The 19809-nt window shown below is 30.0% G+C and overlaps 1 protein-coding gene across 3 annotated transcripts in view; it reads left to right on the plus strand.

Annotated features, from left to right (window-relative positions):
- LOC129976429 (BAI1-associated protein 3-like) overlaps positions 1-19809 on the plus strand; it is a 155693-nt gene that overhangs the window by 74296 nt on the left and 61588 nt on the right. For all 3 annotated transcript variants that reach the window (XM_056089993.1, XM_056089994.1, XM_056089995.1), the window contains exons 4-5: positions 6851-6917; positions 10844-11108. In XM_056089993.1, the coding sequence (XP_055945968.1) occupies positions 6851-6917; positions 10844-11108 (332 nt within the window). The remainder of the gene's footprint in view (positions 1-6850; positions 6918-10843; positions 11109-19809) is intronic.

Consider the following 19809-nt stretch of genomic DNA (forward strand, 5'->3'; position numbering starts at 1 on the left):
ATTTTCTCGAAAGTTATCACTTCTTAGGAGCTGCCAGTTTTCTTAACAATAAACAATTTATTATTATGAAAGTTACGATTGAACCACGATTTGATGAAATGATTCATATAAATGAGAAATATGTTAACAATGTTTTATTGAAACCAATTTTGCGTTCCACAATTGAAATATCAAAAAGAGTCAATGAATGCCTAAATTATTGTAATGGCTAATAATTAAAATTTAAACTCTTTATTGATACCTTGGTTCACATTTTCTCGAAAGTTATCACTTCTTAGGAGCTACCAGTTTTCTTAACATCAAAAACGACATATGATTGATGCTGTGCGTTGAATAAACAAACTAGTTTATTATCACGCGGGTTGCGAATGAACCGGTATTGTGATGAAACAATTCATATAAATGAGAATATACTAACAGTGTTTTACTGCAATCAATTTTTCGATCTACAATTGAAATTTCAAAGATAATGAAAATTCATTTTCTATTTTCTGTACAAATATTACAATACTATCAAATCTGCTACTAAAAAAATAAGAATTGTCTATTAAAATGGCAATCTGCATTCCACTCGAAAATAATACTTCTTATTCAAACAATTAACATCCTTGAAGCCAGGAGCACCACCCGATGCTAACAATTAGACATTTTCTAATCACTTATAAATCTTACTCTGATAACCACCCACTTCAAAATCCGCTCCAGAAATAACTCCATTTAGAAGCTAACGAAGAAAATGACCCGTTTTGTTTCGCAACTAGTTTTATTTTCGAACCGGGAAAGGAATGAAAGGTTTCAAGCTACAAGAAGTTTCAATTTTATTCTGAAGTATCAAGTCCTCGGGCCATTGCCCGTTCAACCATGAAGTGTTTCGCAATCAAGAAAGAAAACAGTTCCAGACCTTATTTGTTGTGAGATCTCCAGATCCCCGTACACGCATACCTCATTAGTGAGAATGCATTATTCTGGGCTGATATATCGGAAATATAACAGCGAGAGCTGAATTATAATTGATTTCGAAATACTTCCCCGCCGTGTTATAATAGGTGACAATTTAAAATCATTATCAAAATTGGATTGCATACAAGTGTAACGCGATGGAAGATTGCGTTTCTTAACTTTAATGAGTTGGTTCGTTTATTTTCTTCTTGGATCAGGACGGATATTTTTAATTGGAGACATTTTTTAAATCGCGTTTTGGTTTTCATCATGTGAGAGCATGATATTGTTTTGGCTTGAGGTTTTTGAAGCGATTTGAAGGCAACAAATTGTTGAAGCCTCAAAACGCGTAGGCAACAAATTGGCGATTTATCCCTTTTTTTTATTTTAGAGTCGGCTTTCACAGTATAGCATTTGAAATATCTATCTTCTGCTATTGTAGTTTTATTTTGGAGTCGGCTTTCACAGTATAGCTTTTGAAATATCTATCGTCTGCTATTGTAATTTTATTTTGGAGTCGGCTTTCACGTTATAGTTTTTCCATTATCTATCGTCTGCTGATGTAGTATTTCCCTTCGAAATCACAGTGTTATTGCCTAACTCGCGCAACGTTTTTTTAAAAAATAAACCATATTGTTTTTTAATCGGTAAAGATTGTTGGCTCAGGGATAATATCAACTAATTAAAATATGGTTATTAGAAAATAATGCTAAAGGTTGTCACATTTGGCGATTTATCGCCAACTGACGTTACAACTTGATTTCCAAATTATATTCTCTGAATTCTTACAAATTGTCTTAATTAATTTAAGCCAATTCGTAACCAGTTTAAACCGGTTTGAAACAATTACGAAACTATCAGATTACGCATGCGTCGATATTTAGGAAAACGATGGGTTCTTTTTCATCTCAAAATCGGTCGAACTCCAAGAGCTCCAAAACTTTGTTGGCTCATTGCCAGCTAGAAAAATTGAAAATGAAAGTTTAAAAAAATTATCATTATATATATATATATATATATATATATATATATATATATATATATATATATATATATATATATATATATATATATATATATACTTATAATAAAGCTCAATGTGTGTGTGTGTGTTGGCGCTCTACAGGCCAGACCGTTTGACCTACAGCTACCAAATTTGGTACATGTATACCTTGGAGGTTGGGAATGTGCACCTGGGGTTCCTTTTTTCGAATTTTTAATTAGAATTTTAATTATTAATTAAAAACTAACTTTCCCGCCAAAAAAATCTTCCATTTTCCTCACCGCCAACTTTTCCGCCAAAAAAATCTTCCATTTTCCCCACCGCCAAATGAGAAAGGCTTCAATTTTTTTTTCTTCCAACAGTAATGAGGCTAGGGTTAAAATTTTTCGGCGGATTATTTCAATCGATTCTGTTTATTTTCTTAATGTTTGATGCATTTAAAATTAAACATTGTTAATGAATCGATTTTTCAGATTCATTCTGAAGTACTTTTGAATTAAAATAAAACAGAATAAAGGAAATTAAAAATTTCTAATCCGCATAGCGTTACCCCAACTGGCGTAGAAAAAATCCCGTATTTGCGTTACGTAACTGGGGAAGAAAATTCACGCATGCGCATTCTGTTCTGATTGTTGCCATGACAACCGTTATCAATGGACGATTTAAATTATTTTTGAGTTAGTCGCATGCTTTTGTAAGTAAATTGTATTTATGTTAGTTATATATTTTTTGTATATGCTTATAATTTTAAGTACATCGTTTTTTAAGTAGTTTTTTTAAAACCTGTTTTCAACCTTTTATTTTAAACGATTCGTTTTATTTTCTTAGTGTTTGATGCATTTAAATTTAAACATTGTTAATTATTCGATCTGCTCATAATGAATCTAAGAAAATTTTGTTGACAAACTCTTGAGATATTACATAAATTAAAAAAGATATTCTTTAGTGCCCATAAAGTTTAAACGCTGAGTGACTCTATTTTCAGTAATCAAATTATTAAAAAAATGCTTTGTTTCAGTAAAAAATATTATTATATTAATTGAAGATTAATTCTTTCCGCTTTAATTTAAAGCATAAATTCTACGGGTGCTAACAGAAAATGAGAGATACATATTACGTTATGACTGAAGGCCTTTATAATATTATGAATGAATTATATGACAATCAAAATTTGAAGTTTTAAAATATTTTGATGAAGAAGCTATTAAAGTAGAAATTGTATAAAATATTTAATTATTAAAATTTTAACGAACATTAAGATTGGCGAACCGGCTGGTCGCCAAAGGTGGCTAGTATATATATAAAGAGAGAAAGAGAGGGAGAGTGTGTATAAAGACCGATAAAGAAGTCTCGTGATTGTTTCAGACCAGTTTAAACTGGTTAATGGCTAAATTAATTAAAACAAATAATAACTTAAAAAATAATAATGATAACGAAATTTGCAATAGTAGATTTCATTTTTTATTATACTATTAATTTTTGAATTTTGAATATTTTTGTGGAGGAAGGCATTTTTATATTTAAAATTAAGTCTCGTTTCAAAATTGGCTCATTGGCTGACTATTTAAAAAATGAAATTCGGAAGCGATCGATAAAATTATATAGTTTCTCTTGTTATAGTGGCGAAATTGCATTTTGGAAAGGCAAAACTTTTGGATCGCAAACGATATTTTTAATTGTAAACACATTTTTTTTAATTGTGTTTTCGGTTAGCATATTATTAATTACTCGTAGTTTGAATTTATATTTTTTTTCTAACGGAAGGAATTTTTATATTTAAAATTAAGTCTCGATTCAAAATTGTCTGATTGGCTGAAAATTTAAAAAATGAAATTCGGAAGGGAATCAATAAAATTATATAGTTTATTTTGTTATAGAGACGAAATTGCATTTTGGCAATACAAAAATAAAAGTGACGGTTTATATTATGGTTTATTAATATGCTCTCATTTTAGAAAATTTTTTAGAGGAAATGAAGGTTTCATCTTCCATCTAGATATAAACAGGTTATACATCATATAAGTGTAAAAGTTCACATTCTATGTATAATAAGCATTGTAAATACGATTTTTTATTCTTAACAGGACAGTGACTTTGAAATAAGCTAAAATATGAAATTTTATTTTTATTGTTTTTTACCAAAATATATTTTATATTCAACTAAAATAACATTATAAAATGTATTATTCAATAAAATGAATATTTGAAGAGCCTAGAGAAAAAAAAATACATTTTAATGACTTTTCTTAAAAAATATTCTAATTAGATTTTAATATCTTTGAAATTTCCTAGGTGTCCCACAGAAATTAAATAAAATTAATAATAAAAATTTCGGTTAAAGATTATAAGGATACAGGGTATAACATTTTATGTTTCAATTTTTTAGATAGCTAAAAGTCGATTTTAATTCAGAAAAACATAAAATTCTTATAAAAATTCAGCGAATAAGCATAAAAATATTTTTACAAAATTAACAATTAATTCGAATTGCAAAATAATATACAGTTTTGCTCCAAATAAATTTATAAATGATAGAAAGGAAAAAAATATAAACTTAGTCAACTAGAATAATTTTGAATTTTAAAAAAATTACGTACTTCTAATTTTTTTTAAAAAATAATATATTTTGTTTTAAAGAGTTTTTAAAGATATTTGATGTATTTATATTTTAATACAAATGCATAAAAAATTGCACAACCTATAGTGAATAATCCGCAAAAGTACCTATTAGAGTCCACCGTCCCCTTATAAAAGTATGTCATGTATAGTAAGCATTTTATACCCCATTTTTTTGCACTCACAACATTTGGAACTTCAAATCTTAATCAGATGACGTGGCACTTGCAATCATTTCAGAAGTTACTCACTTTTGTTTCTGACGATTCTTAAAACATAGCTAATAGTTTAAACCCTAAACATCAAATAAAATCAATCTCCCAAGCTACTTCACTTCAGATTTGACAATTCACTATTAAAAAAAAATCCTTATCAAATGATGTGTCACTTAGTTCACCTGAATGAAAATAAAATATTTAAAAATAATTGGTTTATTCGAATTACTAAAGTTATTTTTTGATTCGACGTCGGAAAATTTCGACTGCGAATTTCACTAAAGGTATACCATAAATGTGGATCCGACGCACGTTAAATCTATCTAGGTTCAACATCCACCGGCTGTTGCGATTTGTAAAATAATAGGGGTGTAGTTAATATGTAATTAATTAACCGAAATTCGGCATTCGGTCCATTTCCCAGTAGAACATATATATATTATACAATATTGTTTGATATTAAATAACATTCACAATCTATTTAATATATAAATGAACGCTAACGTACATGGGACAGAAATAGCTCTTATTATTTACTGTCGGATGATAACAATGTAATATAAACTTATTATCGTACGAATTCCCGACTTCTTCCTTTAACCCTTTCACTACCAATCCCGCCGAACTGGCCGTGCGAATTTTATCCTAGAGAACCGGTTTCTGTTGAAAACGAAGAGTGCAGGATAAAGCAAAAACATCCTTGATAATAACTCAATTTACAAACAGCACCCCTGGTTTGAAACAAAAGCCGGTCCTTCAGGATAAAATGTGCACGGCCGGTTTGGCCGGAATGATAGTCAAAGAGTTAATCATTTTACAGCTACATTAAATTCATTGTTTCGCTTAGCTAATTAACGAAGCTGCAAAATATATTAGAATTGTTCGGGAGAGGGTTCGCCGTGTCACCAAAAAGTCTTCTCAGTTAAAGGAATAAAGATATAAAGCAAATCGAGATAGGCTTCAAATACAAAGTTTAATCGAGCGCAAAAATAGGCTTAACCGTCAACAAATGGGTAATTATGAATTGCCCATAAAAATAGATGATCATATCTTTTAAAACAATTATCTTACGAAATGGTCTTTCTCTTATCTCAAGACTGAAATAAAAATCACTAATGATATCAATTTAATTTCCGTATAACTTTCCACTTAATAATATTTTTAATTCAATTTGATATCTAATGTTTTTTAAATGCTAAGTGGATATCAAATTTATTTATCAAAACAATCAATCATATGCTTTTGCCAGTGAATAATCCCGTAGTTGAATTTTCACTTGAGCTTTCATTGCGCATGTATACACTTTTTTAATTTACAGTAATTTGCTGATTTAATTGAATTCATGTTTTTCATTCATATGGAACAATAAGGCAATATTTTTTTTTAATGAATTTCGTATTAATTATTTAACAGCCAAAACAGTTAATCTAAGCGAATATGCTATCCGCCAAAGGTGGTTTATGGAAGGTGGTTAGCATGGAAAGGTTAAGTATGGAATAATATAAGTGGTTAGTATGGAATAATATAAGTTGTTGTTGTTACTTATGGAATAATATAAGTCGTTGTTGTTACTTATGGTATAATATAACTTGTTGTTGTTACTTATGGAATAATATAAGTCGTTGTTGTTATTTATGGAATAATATAAGTTGTTGTTATTACTTATAGAATATTATAAGTTGTTGTTGTTACTTCGCTGACAAACTGTCAGCGATTTAAGCCGACAGTGCTTTAGCTCCTGAGGGCAGAAGTCTGACTTCTATTTCGTATGAAGATGACATACACATTCGCTTGCACAACTCCTTTTTACAGGGGGGTGGGGGGTTCATTCACACACCTCACAGGTAGAACACGGGGTAGAGAACAACCATGCCCGAACCAGGACTAGAATCTGGGACGCCCAGAACTTTTTTTTTTTATAAAAGGATGGTCATTTTTTTTTCTTTGCACAGTATTATGTTTTAATCTTTCTTCTTTTCAAAGAATGATTCGTTTTTTTTTCATACTTTTTGTTTGAATGTGATAAGTACATTTAAATGGTATGATATTATATATTGTAATTTCTGCTTTTTTTTAGCCTCCTATTCTTGTGTTGAACGTAACCGTAGTAGAAGCACAAGGTCTCGAAGCTAAAGACCCTAATGGTAAGTTGTAGTATAATATTTTAGAAGTAGAATTTTTTTTTTTTTTCAGATTACTGTAAGATAGTTCTTCAAAACATGTTATTTTAAAATCTTACTGTGGAATGCTTAACACTACATGATTCGCAAGGAGTTCATACAGTTTGAAAATTGTTAAAATTAAAATTGCTAGCTTATTGCTTAAAATCACCGAACATGAATCTTTAATTGTTTCTTAAAATTACTGAAAGTCATATTTAATTGTTACCTTAAATTATTGAAAATGTAGTTATTTTATTATTATGTAAAGTTATCAAAAATGAATATGTTTTTTAGCTATATAAAATTATTAAAAGCCTACGAGCTTTCAATTTCTGAAACTGAAGTCATTCAATTGTTACTTAAATTTACTGAAAAAATACTCATTTATTTATTACTTAAAATTAATGCAAATGAATTTATTTTTGTGTTATTAAAAATTATTGAAAATTCATATATTTACGTGTCAGTAAAATGTGACCGAGTAAATTGAAACAGTGAGGAAAAGAGTATTAATTTAAATTTTGGATTCCAAATAATTAAGTTTCCACAGTTTTTTTTTTTTTTTTTTTTTTTGTATTTATTCCAATTTAAATATGAGTGGAACAGCAGAAGGAAGGCTATTTAATATTGTTTTTTTATGTAAGACAACTTTACTGTGTAATATTGTTTTTACGTTCTTTAGGAATGTATTTATTGAAATGACTCATAAAATAGCCAACTACAAATGCAGAGCTTCTTCTTGCCGACTGAATATAATAATCAAGGCAATATTTCATTTCGTTACGTTAATTATACTTTATCTAATTACTTATTAAATTATCAAATAACTTATATCAAACTGGATCATAAAATAATCATACACAAAAGTAGAAATTAGACAAGCATTTTCTTCTCGCTAATTGAATAAAAATTTCAGCGACATCATTCATCAATAATCAGCAACAAAGGCAGGAGTTGGATATGTAGTTCTTCACACCGATTGAATAAAATTTTAAGCTACTGAATTTCCATTCATTAATTTAATTATACGTTATCGAATTACTTATGACTTTATCGCTGAATTATTATTATTTATTTCATTAATATTTTAACTTCTATTAATATTCTAACTAATTCTCGCTGAATTATTATTACCTGAATGAATTATTACTACTTATTTTATTAATATTCTAACTACTTTTATGAATTATCGCTGAATTATTATTACTTTAATGAATTATTATTACTTATTTATTAATATTATAAATACTTTTATGAATTATCGCTGAATTATTATTAGTTTAATGAATTATTACTACTTATTTCAATAATATTCTAACTACTTTTATGAATTATTGCTGAATTATTACTACTTTAATGAATTATTATTATTATTTTATTAATATTTTAAATACTTTTATGAATTATCGCTGAATTATTATTACTGATTTTTCAATTATACTTTATTCAACTGATTCACTAAATAATCAATATCAAAGGTGGGTTTAGACACGCACTTTTCGTCTCATCGATTAAATAAATTTTTTCAGCAAACACATTTCTATTTGTTACCAAAATTGAGAGGCGGAAAATATTTAAAACATAGGAAATCTTTTTAATCAAGTAGAAAATTACCACAAAAAAATAAATTTCTATGGTTATCCTTGAAATACTTATGCAGTTAATAAAGAAGTGATTTTTCAAAAATAAGAATACAAAAGAAAAAGTATAATTATGGTTTGAGCTCCTAAGCTCTTAATCTTGTATTTTATCACAAATTTGATATTAATGGATGCGTCATAAGATGCAAATAATGAGGATATTCTTTCAAGGTAGGAAACAATGAAATTGCTTCTGCGTATGCACGTTTTAAAAGGATTAAAATTATCTACTCTTAATATAAGTACAAACGTTAGGTCACGTGCAGGAAATAACCAGAATTTGGACAATTAATGTAAATATTTTCAATGTACTCATCCAACAAATCTGATTTTCCAATAGATTTCTTTTTTTTTATAGTAATGGTATGTACTGTTCAATTGCCTTTATTTTGATATCATCAAGAAATATTTTCGATGCAGATAGTAAAATAACGTGATTAAGATGACATTTCTCTGAATATAGTATATGAGAATTGAATACACGAATACTTTTCTCATTAGTTCAGACCAGGACAAACCTTCGATACTTAATAAAAGAAGAAAAGTCAGGTTATTCTTGTGATAATTCATAATGTTGCAAAATATTGTACAATAATATTGTACTATATTGTACAATATTGGCAATATTATATTATTCAATAATATCTCACAACGTTATACAATACTGTGTATTATTATATTATTCAATATTCAACAATATTATATACCATTGCACAATATATGTGTATTATTATGGCCTAAACTGGAATATACAAAGTATACTGGTTATTTACTCCTTCATCTAGGATATTTGTCAGTCCATTAGAAAAAGGAAATCATTTCATCATTTCGAACTGTTGTTCTTAATGGAGTTCTTATGGATTTTAATGTTGAAGATAATAATTGTGATGTAACTGTTATTTGCCACTGTTTGAATTATGGTAATCAAATACCATGTTAATAGTTATATTCACAAGCAATTAATATTAATAGTTATTAATTGCAATATCATGTCTTAATAGTTATACTCACAGATAGAGAGAAGATCTTCAACTTTTTAAAACTACATTTATTTACATCATCATTGATAAGTTATTGATATGGTGTATAATGTAACTGTAATAATATTACAAATAATACTGTGAATAATTGAATTAAATACATATTATTATTTCATTAATGTATATATTCTATAGTGTAAGCATCTGTAAAAATTTATGTATCTGGGAAACAAGACATGTGGGCGTCCGTAAGGCACTGCTTATCTAAAGTGTTTATGTGTTCTTATTAAACCAGATTTCCTTTCATGTTTCTTGAATACGAAATTTTGTAATCAATTTTTTTAATCTGTTTGATGTAGTAAAATTCTTAAATTATACGCCGTTTTACATCCTTGGAAGTATAGCATTTTAATTCTTTTTGAGAGAGAAGGAGACAGAGAGAATATAATAATGACTTATTAGTTTAAGTTTTGTTTCATTTTGATTTTATATTAGAGCAACTACAAGTGCTAGTGAATTTGGGAAATATTTATTACGGAGTGGTAATATAATGATAGTTAGTGTAATGCATAAAAGATTAAAAGGTTTAAAAAAATAGAAATAAAAAACTGCTCTTTTACTACTAGTTGAAATCAAACAGTATTTTTTTCACTCAAAAAATGAAAATAAACACTGAAAAAAATCAGAGGAATGAAAACAATACAGCAAAAAAACAAAAACCTTCAGTTGTCATTTGTACCAAAATTCCTAAAAATTTCATTAAAAATCAAATGTAACCACACAAGGCTATACAGTCACACCTAATTAAAAGCACTCGAATTAAATTTGAATGGCCAGTCCACCGTGACAACATTGGGGAGAACTAAGGTTGAGCCCTAAAGGCCATCACCGGCCACAGTACAACCCTTCCCGTGGGAAGAACGTCCCGTCATCGGTGAAGGTTGCCGACTCCACGCTATTTCTGTACTAACTGTGGTTGCGAAAGCCAGCCAAATGACGGAAACTTCTCATCCTCAAACCTAGAGACCCCCAGGGGGACCAAATGTATTGTAAATGGTTAAAACACAAATTTATTTTTAAAAAATTTGCACTATACCTCACAATTTTTACTTTCAACTTCCAATTTTTGGCAAAAGAAGCATATATTCTAATACATAAAAAAACTTATTTTTCTTTTGTTTAAAAAATATTATTTAATTATCTACGTTAGCTAATAATTTAACTGTACTAACATTTTTTCATGCAAATTATTGTTTATTAAGTATCATTTTCTTTTCTTTTCTTTCAGGTTTCAGTGATCCATATTGCATGCTGGGGATCCAACCAGGCAACACCCTTGACAGACGGAATAGCTCAGATGAAGAATTGGGGACGGGAAGCATTAAGGGAAGTCCCAGACGCCAGGGAGGCCTCAAGAAACTGGGAGCATCCCTCAAGCGCAGGGACAGAATCCGAAGCAACAGCATTTCTGACACCCTTCCAGCAAAATTCATCCGTACGACATCGGTGAAGCCGCAGACACTGAATCCCAAGTGGAACGAGCAGTTCAGACTGTAAGAAAGATTTCTTATATTTTCTAGTAACTGAAAACAAATTTCCCTGATGTGAAGGATTTCCAATTAAGTAGATTATCTGTCTAGAATTGCTGGGCTGAGGGGGCGTGGGGCAAAGGCAGGTCGAATAAGAAAATGTTATTCGAACATTTCCTATATAAATAGCTATTTACCAGGTGTAGCAAAAAAAAACAACCCAGGACTAAAAATTTATAATATAATTTTATAAAAAATAAATAAATTAACAAAATATAACAAATAATAATAAGAGTAGAATGTTACTGATAAATAAATTTAATTGGTTTCAAAGTAGCCGTCTTTGGCAGCAATGCAGAGGCGCAAACGCTTATTGAAATTGTTAGCAATCAACCGCTAACCTTTAATCTATCCTATTCTCGTCGAAGCGATTGCTTTAGAGAGTTCAAATTTTGTGCATGCCCTAGAGTCCGAAATGGACCGTACACTGTAATCCATGGGATTAGGGTCTGGCTAGTAGGGTGATCATTCTACAGATGATATCACGACCGAAAATTGTTGTATGCATCACTTTTGTGACTTTTTGGCCTTATGAGCTGATGCGGAGTCTTGTTGAAACTTCCAGTTTACATTTCCGAAGTACGTTTTGTGGCCCACGGTATACAACAGCTTCTAGAATGCCTCGCTGGTACAATTTTTGATTTATATTAACACCTTCATACACGAAAACCAGAGGTGTTTTACCGCTTGCGCAGATTCTGCCCCAGACCATGATTGACTTGGGATGTTGGCGGCGTCCGCCAATTGGCGAGGTTCTTAAAGCTCTGTAGACCAGATCCTATCGTTTTGGGAGTTATAAGCTTGTTGGACGACAAAGCGCTTCTCATTAGTGAAAAGGAATCTCTCCCAGCGCTGATTTGCGGCCCGTTTCAAAAGTTATTGGTATCTTTGGAGCCGCACGGGTTTGTTTTCGTCAGTTACAAGCTGAACTTTTTCAACTTGTTAGGCCTCAGTCCAAACTCTGTTTTTCCAATTCACCGCTCCGATCGGTCATTTATTCCCATTTGACAAGCGCTCTTTCTCACAGAAATCCTCGGATTTCATTGAACTTGCTTTTTGATGGTCTTACGATTATTAAATGTGTTTACTGTACCTTTTCGTCCATTTCTTGGACATCGAAAGCTCTTTGAGATGGCAGATTGCATCAGACACTGTTTGCCGAAGCATATTAAGCAAACGAACGATTTCACATTAGCGTTTTCCTTTCTGAAACAATCCTAAAATAGCAGATCGTTTGTTCGATATTGTAAGTCAACCAACTGACTCTCCGACCCGCCACGAAGGCACACGGATTTAAACCATAAGGCTGAATGACCAGACCGCCGCAACAGCAACACTGTTTGGAACTGTGGATGAGTCCTAAGGGCCATCACCGGCACGTGGAAATACCACGGTATCCCTGAAGGAAGTATGTCCCGTCATCGATGGGAGGAGTCAGATTCCCCACCTATTTGTGTACCCTCCAGGGTGGCGAGATCCAACCACCATGCCGGAAGCATCTCATCCTCATTTCGAGGTACCACCCGGAGGATGTTCGATATTGTAAAAAAGCCAAAAAAAAAGTAAACTAAGAGATCTATTATGAAATATTTTATAATTAAAGTGGTAGACAAAAAGAAATGAACACACAAATTAAAAAGAAATTAATTAACTTCTATTCTCTGATGAAATAATTTGGTCCGACTTTTTTTGCTGCACCATGTAAATAAAAATTAGAGGTCTTCGCCCTTTTCTCGCTTTCGCTCGCCAATCTCAAGGTTGCCCACGCATCATGCATATCCTCAGATTGGTGGTGTTTCCTAAGGGATTGATTCCTTCCCTCCAGACAACAAAAGTTAATGGAAATGAACTGTTTTAAAAATGCCATGAACAAAAAAGCTCAATTCCAAAAAAAAGAGATTTTAGCATTACTTAAAATTCAGAAAATATCTCATCACAATTTTAACTTTTTCGCCAAAAATAAAAAATTAAAATATGAAAATTTAAAAAAATAACAAATTAAATAAAAACTTTCTTAAAACCCTTTAGTCTTTCTTCTTTTTTTCTAACAATATGTATACAATATTAAAATATAAATGAAGGACAGACATACGCATAAATTTATATTGTGAGAAAATTGTAGAAAAAAATATCTATTAACTTTGTTTGTTTACTTAATTATGCAAATGACATTTGCATGAACATAAATTTCAGTTCATATAAAAGAGTTCAGATTCTCGTCTGAAACCTTTGATACTGTTGCAGCAAAATCCTGATGAGTGTTAATTAAAAATATGGCAACCTCAGGAGAAATTTGAGTTTTGTTTTGAGAAAAATCAGCTGCCTCTTCCTCGTCATTCTAATCAACTGCATTTAAATTTGCGAAAATATCTTCGTCGCTTGTGCAGCTAAATAATTGGGCGCCGTTACTTAATTTTAAAAATCATCAGCGCTGAGTAAAGCTATAATTAAAGGATAGGTGTTCAAAATTCAATCAGGAAGAATGTATCGAGATTAATGCAACGCCATTTCGATATCATTCTGTTTAAATCATGGGATACCAATTAATAATGCAAAAATTAGTTCACATTTTTGTTACCACTGCTAAAATGGCGCTGCAGATTTATTTTTGGCAGTAAAATAAGCATAAAAACTCTTTAAAAAGTTTGATGTAATTGACTGAGGACAAATGAACATTTTAACACGCAAGTAAAATTTTGATCAAGAAAAGTTCTTTTATCATCTACACTTTGTCTTTATCAAAAAAAAAATGTGAATATGTATTATGCATATTTTTATCAAATACAGATAATGATAGCAGAGGATAGTTTAAAACGGCTTGTGTTCCTAAAAGCTTATAGTTTAACCAATTCAAAAGATTTTATAACACTGCATTTCAGGCAGATCGATTTAGACGTGCTTCATTTTGAGGTCGATATTGTTAGTTTTAGAATAAACATGACGCACATTTTATAAACTAAATTATGAAGTTAAAGAAGCAAAAATATATAAAATAAATTATGAATTATAGCTTAATTGCAAATATATAAAAATTAAAGGAATTAAAAAATAAAGGAATAAATAAATATATGAAATGTAGCTACTAATTTTTGTGATAAAACGTTTACTGAATTTAGTTATTTACATAAAAAATTTTCTTTCGCTTTTCATCTTTTTTTATGATGATTATTTAACTGCTTTTTTTTTAACAAAAATCAGTTTAAAGTAACAGTTTTATACTTGGTGTATAAAAATGTAAATATTTTTTTCTCTCATTTTTTGCCTATACGAAATAGTGTTGTGTTTATCTTAATATATTTAATATATTCTTTGCAATTGTGCTGTTAACACCTATTATCGGTATCAAATAATAAATATTCGCTGAAATAAAAAATAACGGGAGGAATCTAAAATATTTAAAAAAAATACTTATTTTTAAAAAATCTTCTATAATCAGAAATGAAGGTATATGAATTCTGGGACTTTTAGTCATTTTAAAATTAAAACAAATGCTCCTAAAGATATTTACTATTATGTGAATTATGTTTCTAAAAATAAATATAAGTTCTATCTTTTAACATGGGGTATCTCTACAAATAATAAAAATGAATGTGTATGGGTTCATTTGCGTGTGTTGCCATTCTTTGGTCTAGATCTTTAAAACTCTTGCTCCAAACACACATATACTTTGGATGTTGCAAATATTCACATCTTGGTGATTCTTTTTTTTTTTTTTTGAAATTTTAGTTAGAATTTTCATTAATTAAGAATGAATTGAAATTTTGGCGTTTTTCACTATAACTTCCAATAACATTATCGCACAAAAATTATCATTTTAACATCCATGTCCATAATGATGGATATGCAACATCATTTATAAATTTAACATTTAACATCATTTTAAAACTCAAAATGTTATCTTTCCAACGACAATAATTTTTTTGTTTTATGGTTATTTTTCTATTTTAAAAAAATCTTCGAACAATGTTTTAAGCAGATTTTACAATATATATTTTAACGTTGGAGTGAAAAATTCAAAATCATGTTGTTGGTACTAATATTTCAACATGGGTTTTTGTTTCTGTTGTTGATGATCAATAAATGAAAAGTTGGATTATAAGTAGATTTTATTATAAGGCAATAAATAAGGCTAATAAAAAAAGTCTAATTTGAAAAAATTATATTTACAATTTTACCTTTACTTAAAATTTTGTTGTACTTATAATTAAGATAAATTTTAGATTCAAACAATGGAGAAATATTCTAAAAATATGTTCATTTTTTAAAAACTGCTACTATTTCCTGTGGTGTAATTGGATGTATAAAGATATGGACAGAAAATTAGGAAATTCATAGCACAATAAGAGAACGGTATAAGGCTTCTAAAATAGTATAATAGTTGCATATCCATCATTATATGAAGTTTAAAAGTAACTTGTTGAGAAAATCATTAAGACTGAATAAAAAAAATATTTTAATGAATTTTTAATAAAATTTACCCCGCTAAACCTCTTGTCACCAAACACGGCTAATTTATTTCTAAATAAAATTTGAATTACTTTTAAATTAATTTATAACCGGGACATTTTTTCATTAAGGAAAATTTCTCATTTTTCAACATGACCTGATCTAGTCTTAGAGACCTAGTCATCATATTGAAATTATTAAGTATTTTCGTAGAATTGTTCATTTTTCAAGCATTATGCTCCCGCACTACAATCTTTCTTAACTGTACACATTTTAATAAAATTCTCGATTCTCTTTAAATTCAATCGGGCTAAATGAAAACAATAATTTCCCATCAATAATCGAGCTATCCGCTTGTCCGTGCACCCGCTGTCCAACTTAATTTTCTTCCCTGGCGTCACCTCGCCAAATCAATCTTAATGAAGTTTTCGTCCGGAGCCATGCAACCAGAAACAATGTGCTTCACATGCGACAGATAATTACTGCAACACAATGCATATTTAATGCTCGGAGGAACAACAAAGCTCGCGCCCAGCCTCATCACAAAGGCAGCGGGAAAGAAATGCCGCCAAAATTGCTTCCATCATCGCCAAATGACGTCACACATTCTATTGAAATGTGACATCATGCGTTTTCTTAATCCGCTTTTAACCAACGCCCGGTGTTCTTGAAGCATGACCTCGCCGAGGTGATGTCAGAGTGAGAGATTGAATTCCGCGCTGGTTACAATGTTTCCGCAAAGGAGAAAAATCGTCTGCGATTTCCAGTTCGCGTAATCGAGCATTGTGAAGGGTTGAGTGGGCACTTCAGCTGCTTAGAAGAGGCAGTGATTTTTAAGGTGGGTTATGCCAATGACATGAGTGGGCGGTGTAGGTCGCGAGAAGGGGAACCATCAAAGATAGGCAATAAAATAAAAATTTTAGCGTATTCGGTCATGCTTAATAGCCATATAAAGGTGTATTACGTTATTCTGGAATGTTAACGACATTAATAAACGCGGGGTTTTTTTTTGGGGGGGGGGGAGGAGAGATTCGTTTAAAATGCTAAAATTCTGGATGAATAGAGATATTTGTGTAATAAACTAGCCATCTTTGCGACCACTTAGCTTGCTTGGATTAATGACTGCTAAACATTTTAATTAAGTATTTTGTATAATTTATTTTTAATGGCATCAGTAACAAAAAATTTTCGAATTTTAATAGATATATGACTCATATTATTTTAAAAGTTCCAACATTGTGCTATAAATTTTCCTAATTTTTTTGACGATATATTTATACATTTAATAATATCAGAAGATAAAGCACGCGTTTAAAAATATATAAACTTAAGAAAAGACAAAAAATTCCGACATTGCTTCGTTTTAAATTTAATCCTTAATTACTACAATAAAAGTTCAAAACGTTTGGTAAAACTATATTTGTACTGAATCCTATTGAACAAGAAAAAAAAAGTCTAATTATCAAATCTTGGCCAAGAAAAATGATAAAAAATGTCAGGATAAAATATTGGAAATAGCAATGAAAAATTTTAAATTTCACATTATTGTAAAATATTTTTTTTTATAAATTATGCTTAAAATAATTTTTAAAAATTCATTATTATATGAATTACACAGCAAAAGACTGATCTTATTATTATTATTTTTTTTTTTGAATTTCAAATTATTTAGTATTTTTATACTCTTTTTTTTTTTTTTTTTTGGAGGGGGGAGATTGTTGCCAAAAGAACAACAAAATTTTGCTTAATTTTTAATTATTTAATAATTTTTTTCAAAATTTCGGAAATAAAAATTCTAAGGCGCTTATTTCCAACCACCAAAATATATATGCGCCATATTTGGTAATTGTAGGGTAAATATATTCAGACCCGTAGAGTATCATCACAACATACATCCATCATTATTATTTGTAGAGATTTGTAGAAAATAATTACAATGACGAGAAAAATTGCATTTTTTCAGGATCTTGAGGATGTTCTAAACAGAGATTTAGAAAAGTTAAAATGTTTAATTGAAAGTAACCTTTTTTTTTCGCTTTAATTTTAATGAAATCGATTTTTACTGAAGTGATGTCTGTAAAATGTGCGGTGCTTATTTGACTTTGAAGTCATCTTGTAAGTTTTATTGAAGCTGTTCCAGAGAGCAAACATCATATTTTATTCATACTGTGTCAATCGATTTAAAAGCTATATAATGTTTTTTTAGGAATAAGATAACAAGAAAAAAAAGAAGTATAAAAATCAAAAATTTATGAGCGCCTAGGTATAAATTTAAAATATTGTGGAGAAAAGCTTATAAACCAGTTAACAGCTACGATGCATGAGCAATTGCTTTTGTATTGTGGTCTTGATACTGGGCTGCGAACCACAAGGTTCCAGGTTCTATCCTCGTTCATCGCAAACCGCCACAATATAAATATATATATATATGAAGTATATTTTGTGATTAATGTATATGATAAAATAATGGGGGAAAAACCAATGAATTTAAATGAAACCCGAAATAAACCGTCCATAAAACATGTTCACTTACTTCACTGTTTACTAAATGATGTTCGCTTACTAATTCATTATATTCAGTACACATTCTTACAAAGCCGGCGTCCTGGCATGGGAGTAGCGCGTTTCCGCCGTGATCTGAGCGTTCCGGTTCGGGCATGGTTCTTATTCTTCTGTGTTCTATCTGTGCGGTGCGTATCGTACCCCCCTGTAAAAAGGGGTTGTGCAAGCGAATGTGACGCATGAAGTAACTAAGTCGTACTCTTGTCCAGAGTTGGCACTACTGAATAAACAAGAGACGCTCACTCAGCTTAAATCGCTGACAGATAACTATCAGTGGATTTGTAAAGTGCCATAAGTCAGAACAACAACAACACATTCTTACAAAGATTTGGTGCCACATCTAAAACGTAACACTGTGTGCAATTATATAACACATGACGTGTTTAATTAGGTGACATGAAATTAACGGGACATTAATTTATTCCTTTCTACAAAACTTGTGGCATTTCTTTTGTTCAAAAACGAATGACACTGCATAAAATACAGGGTGGTTACAATTTCTTCCCTTAATTACAAAACAATTATTGTTAAAAATCTATTATAATTTGGTATATGATTGTAGCGATATATTGTAACGACGATTATAAAGTTTTGAATAAAGTCATTTACATCAATAAATTTCAGTGTGGGCTCTTTAATAGCTCTAAGAATGTCGGTGCTGCATTCCAATTCTTGTTAAGTATTGTCCAACATTTTGAATGTCCCATTAGACAGACTATTTGCAATCTTAATCTACAATTGGCATTATAAACATTCTATCTATTACGTAACCAAAAATGTACATTAAATAATATTGACCGATTTAGATTCATGGAACCAAAAAATATTGAACTTTTTTCTCCGTTGACACCATTTTGATAAAATCATATTCTGCATTATGAACAAGATTATTCAAAAGTAAAAATTTTGCAATATTATATTCAGTGTTTCTCTTGTAATAAACTTTCGCAATCAGGTAATAGACTCGATGATTGCTTTGCCTAATAAAATTCTTTTGCCAGAATTGTATTTTAGAAATTATTGTCATATAATTTTTACCTCGGTGATTTCTAATAAAATAAAACACAAGAAAGTTCATTTCTGTTCAGTTTGCGACCGAAACTGAAATGCATAAAAATAAAAAATATAAAAAAAATAATAAAGTATGATAGTGAAAGCCAGCTTTTGGGAAGGCGCAATAAAAACTAGCAGGAGTGATCTCCTAGAAAGTTTCTTGCAGTCTCCTTAATAAAAGTGTAATATCATCGCATAAATTATAGACCTATGGAAGAGTTGAATGCCACGAATGCTCATGTTTTTATTTTAAAGGTCCCACACATGAGTGACCTGTGCTTCGTAATTATACTGAAAATTAATTCGTAATTATATTGAAGAAAAGAGAATATGAAATTCGAACATCCATTTTTTCGACCGAATGAAAAAAAAAAAAAAAACATGATACATAGTTACAAGTTTAGTTCACAACGCATGTCAAATTTCATTTACATAAATAGTAGTGTTTTTCAGTAGTGCCTTATATATATATTTTACATGCGCAGACCGGCAGATGGTCAAATCATAATCGTATCTAAACGAAAATATGATAACGATCTTTACTTTAAAAGCTTAAATTGTTACCGAATTTCATTTATCAAGTTAGAATAGTTATGAATTATGG

This window comes from Argiope bruennichi, chromosome 7 (genome assembly GCF_947563725.1).
Source record: "Argiope bruennichi chromosome 7, qqArgBrue1.1, whole genome shotgun sequence".
In the NCBI taxonomy this organism is placed as follows: Eukaryota; Metazoa; Arthropoda; class Arachnida; order Araneae; family Araneidae; genus Argiope; species Argiope bruennichi.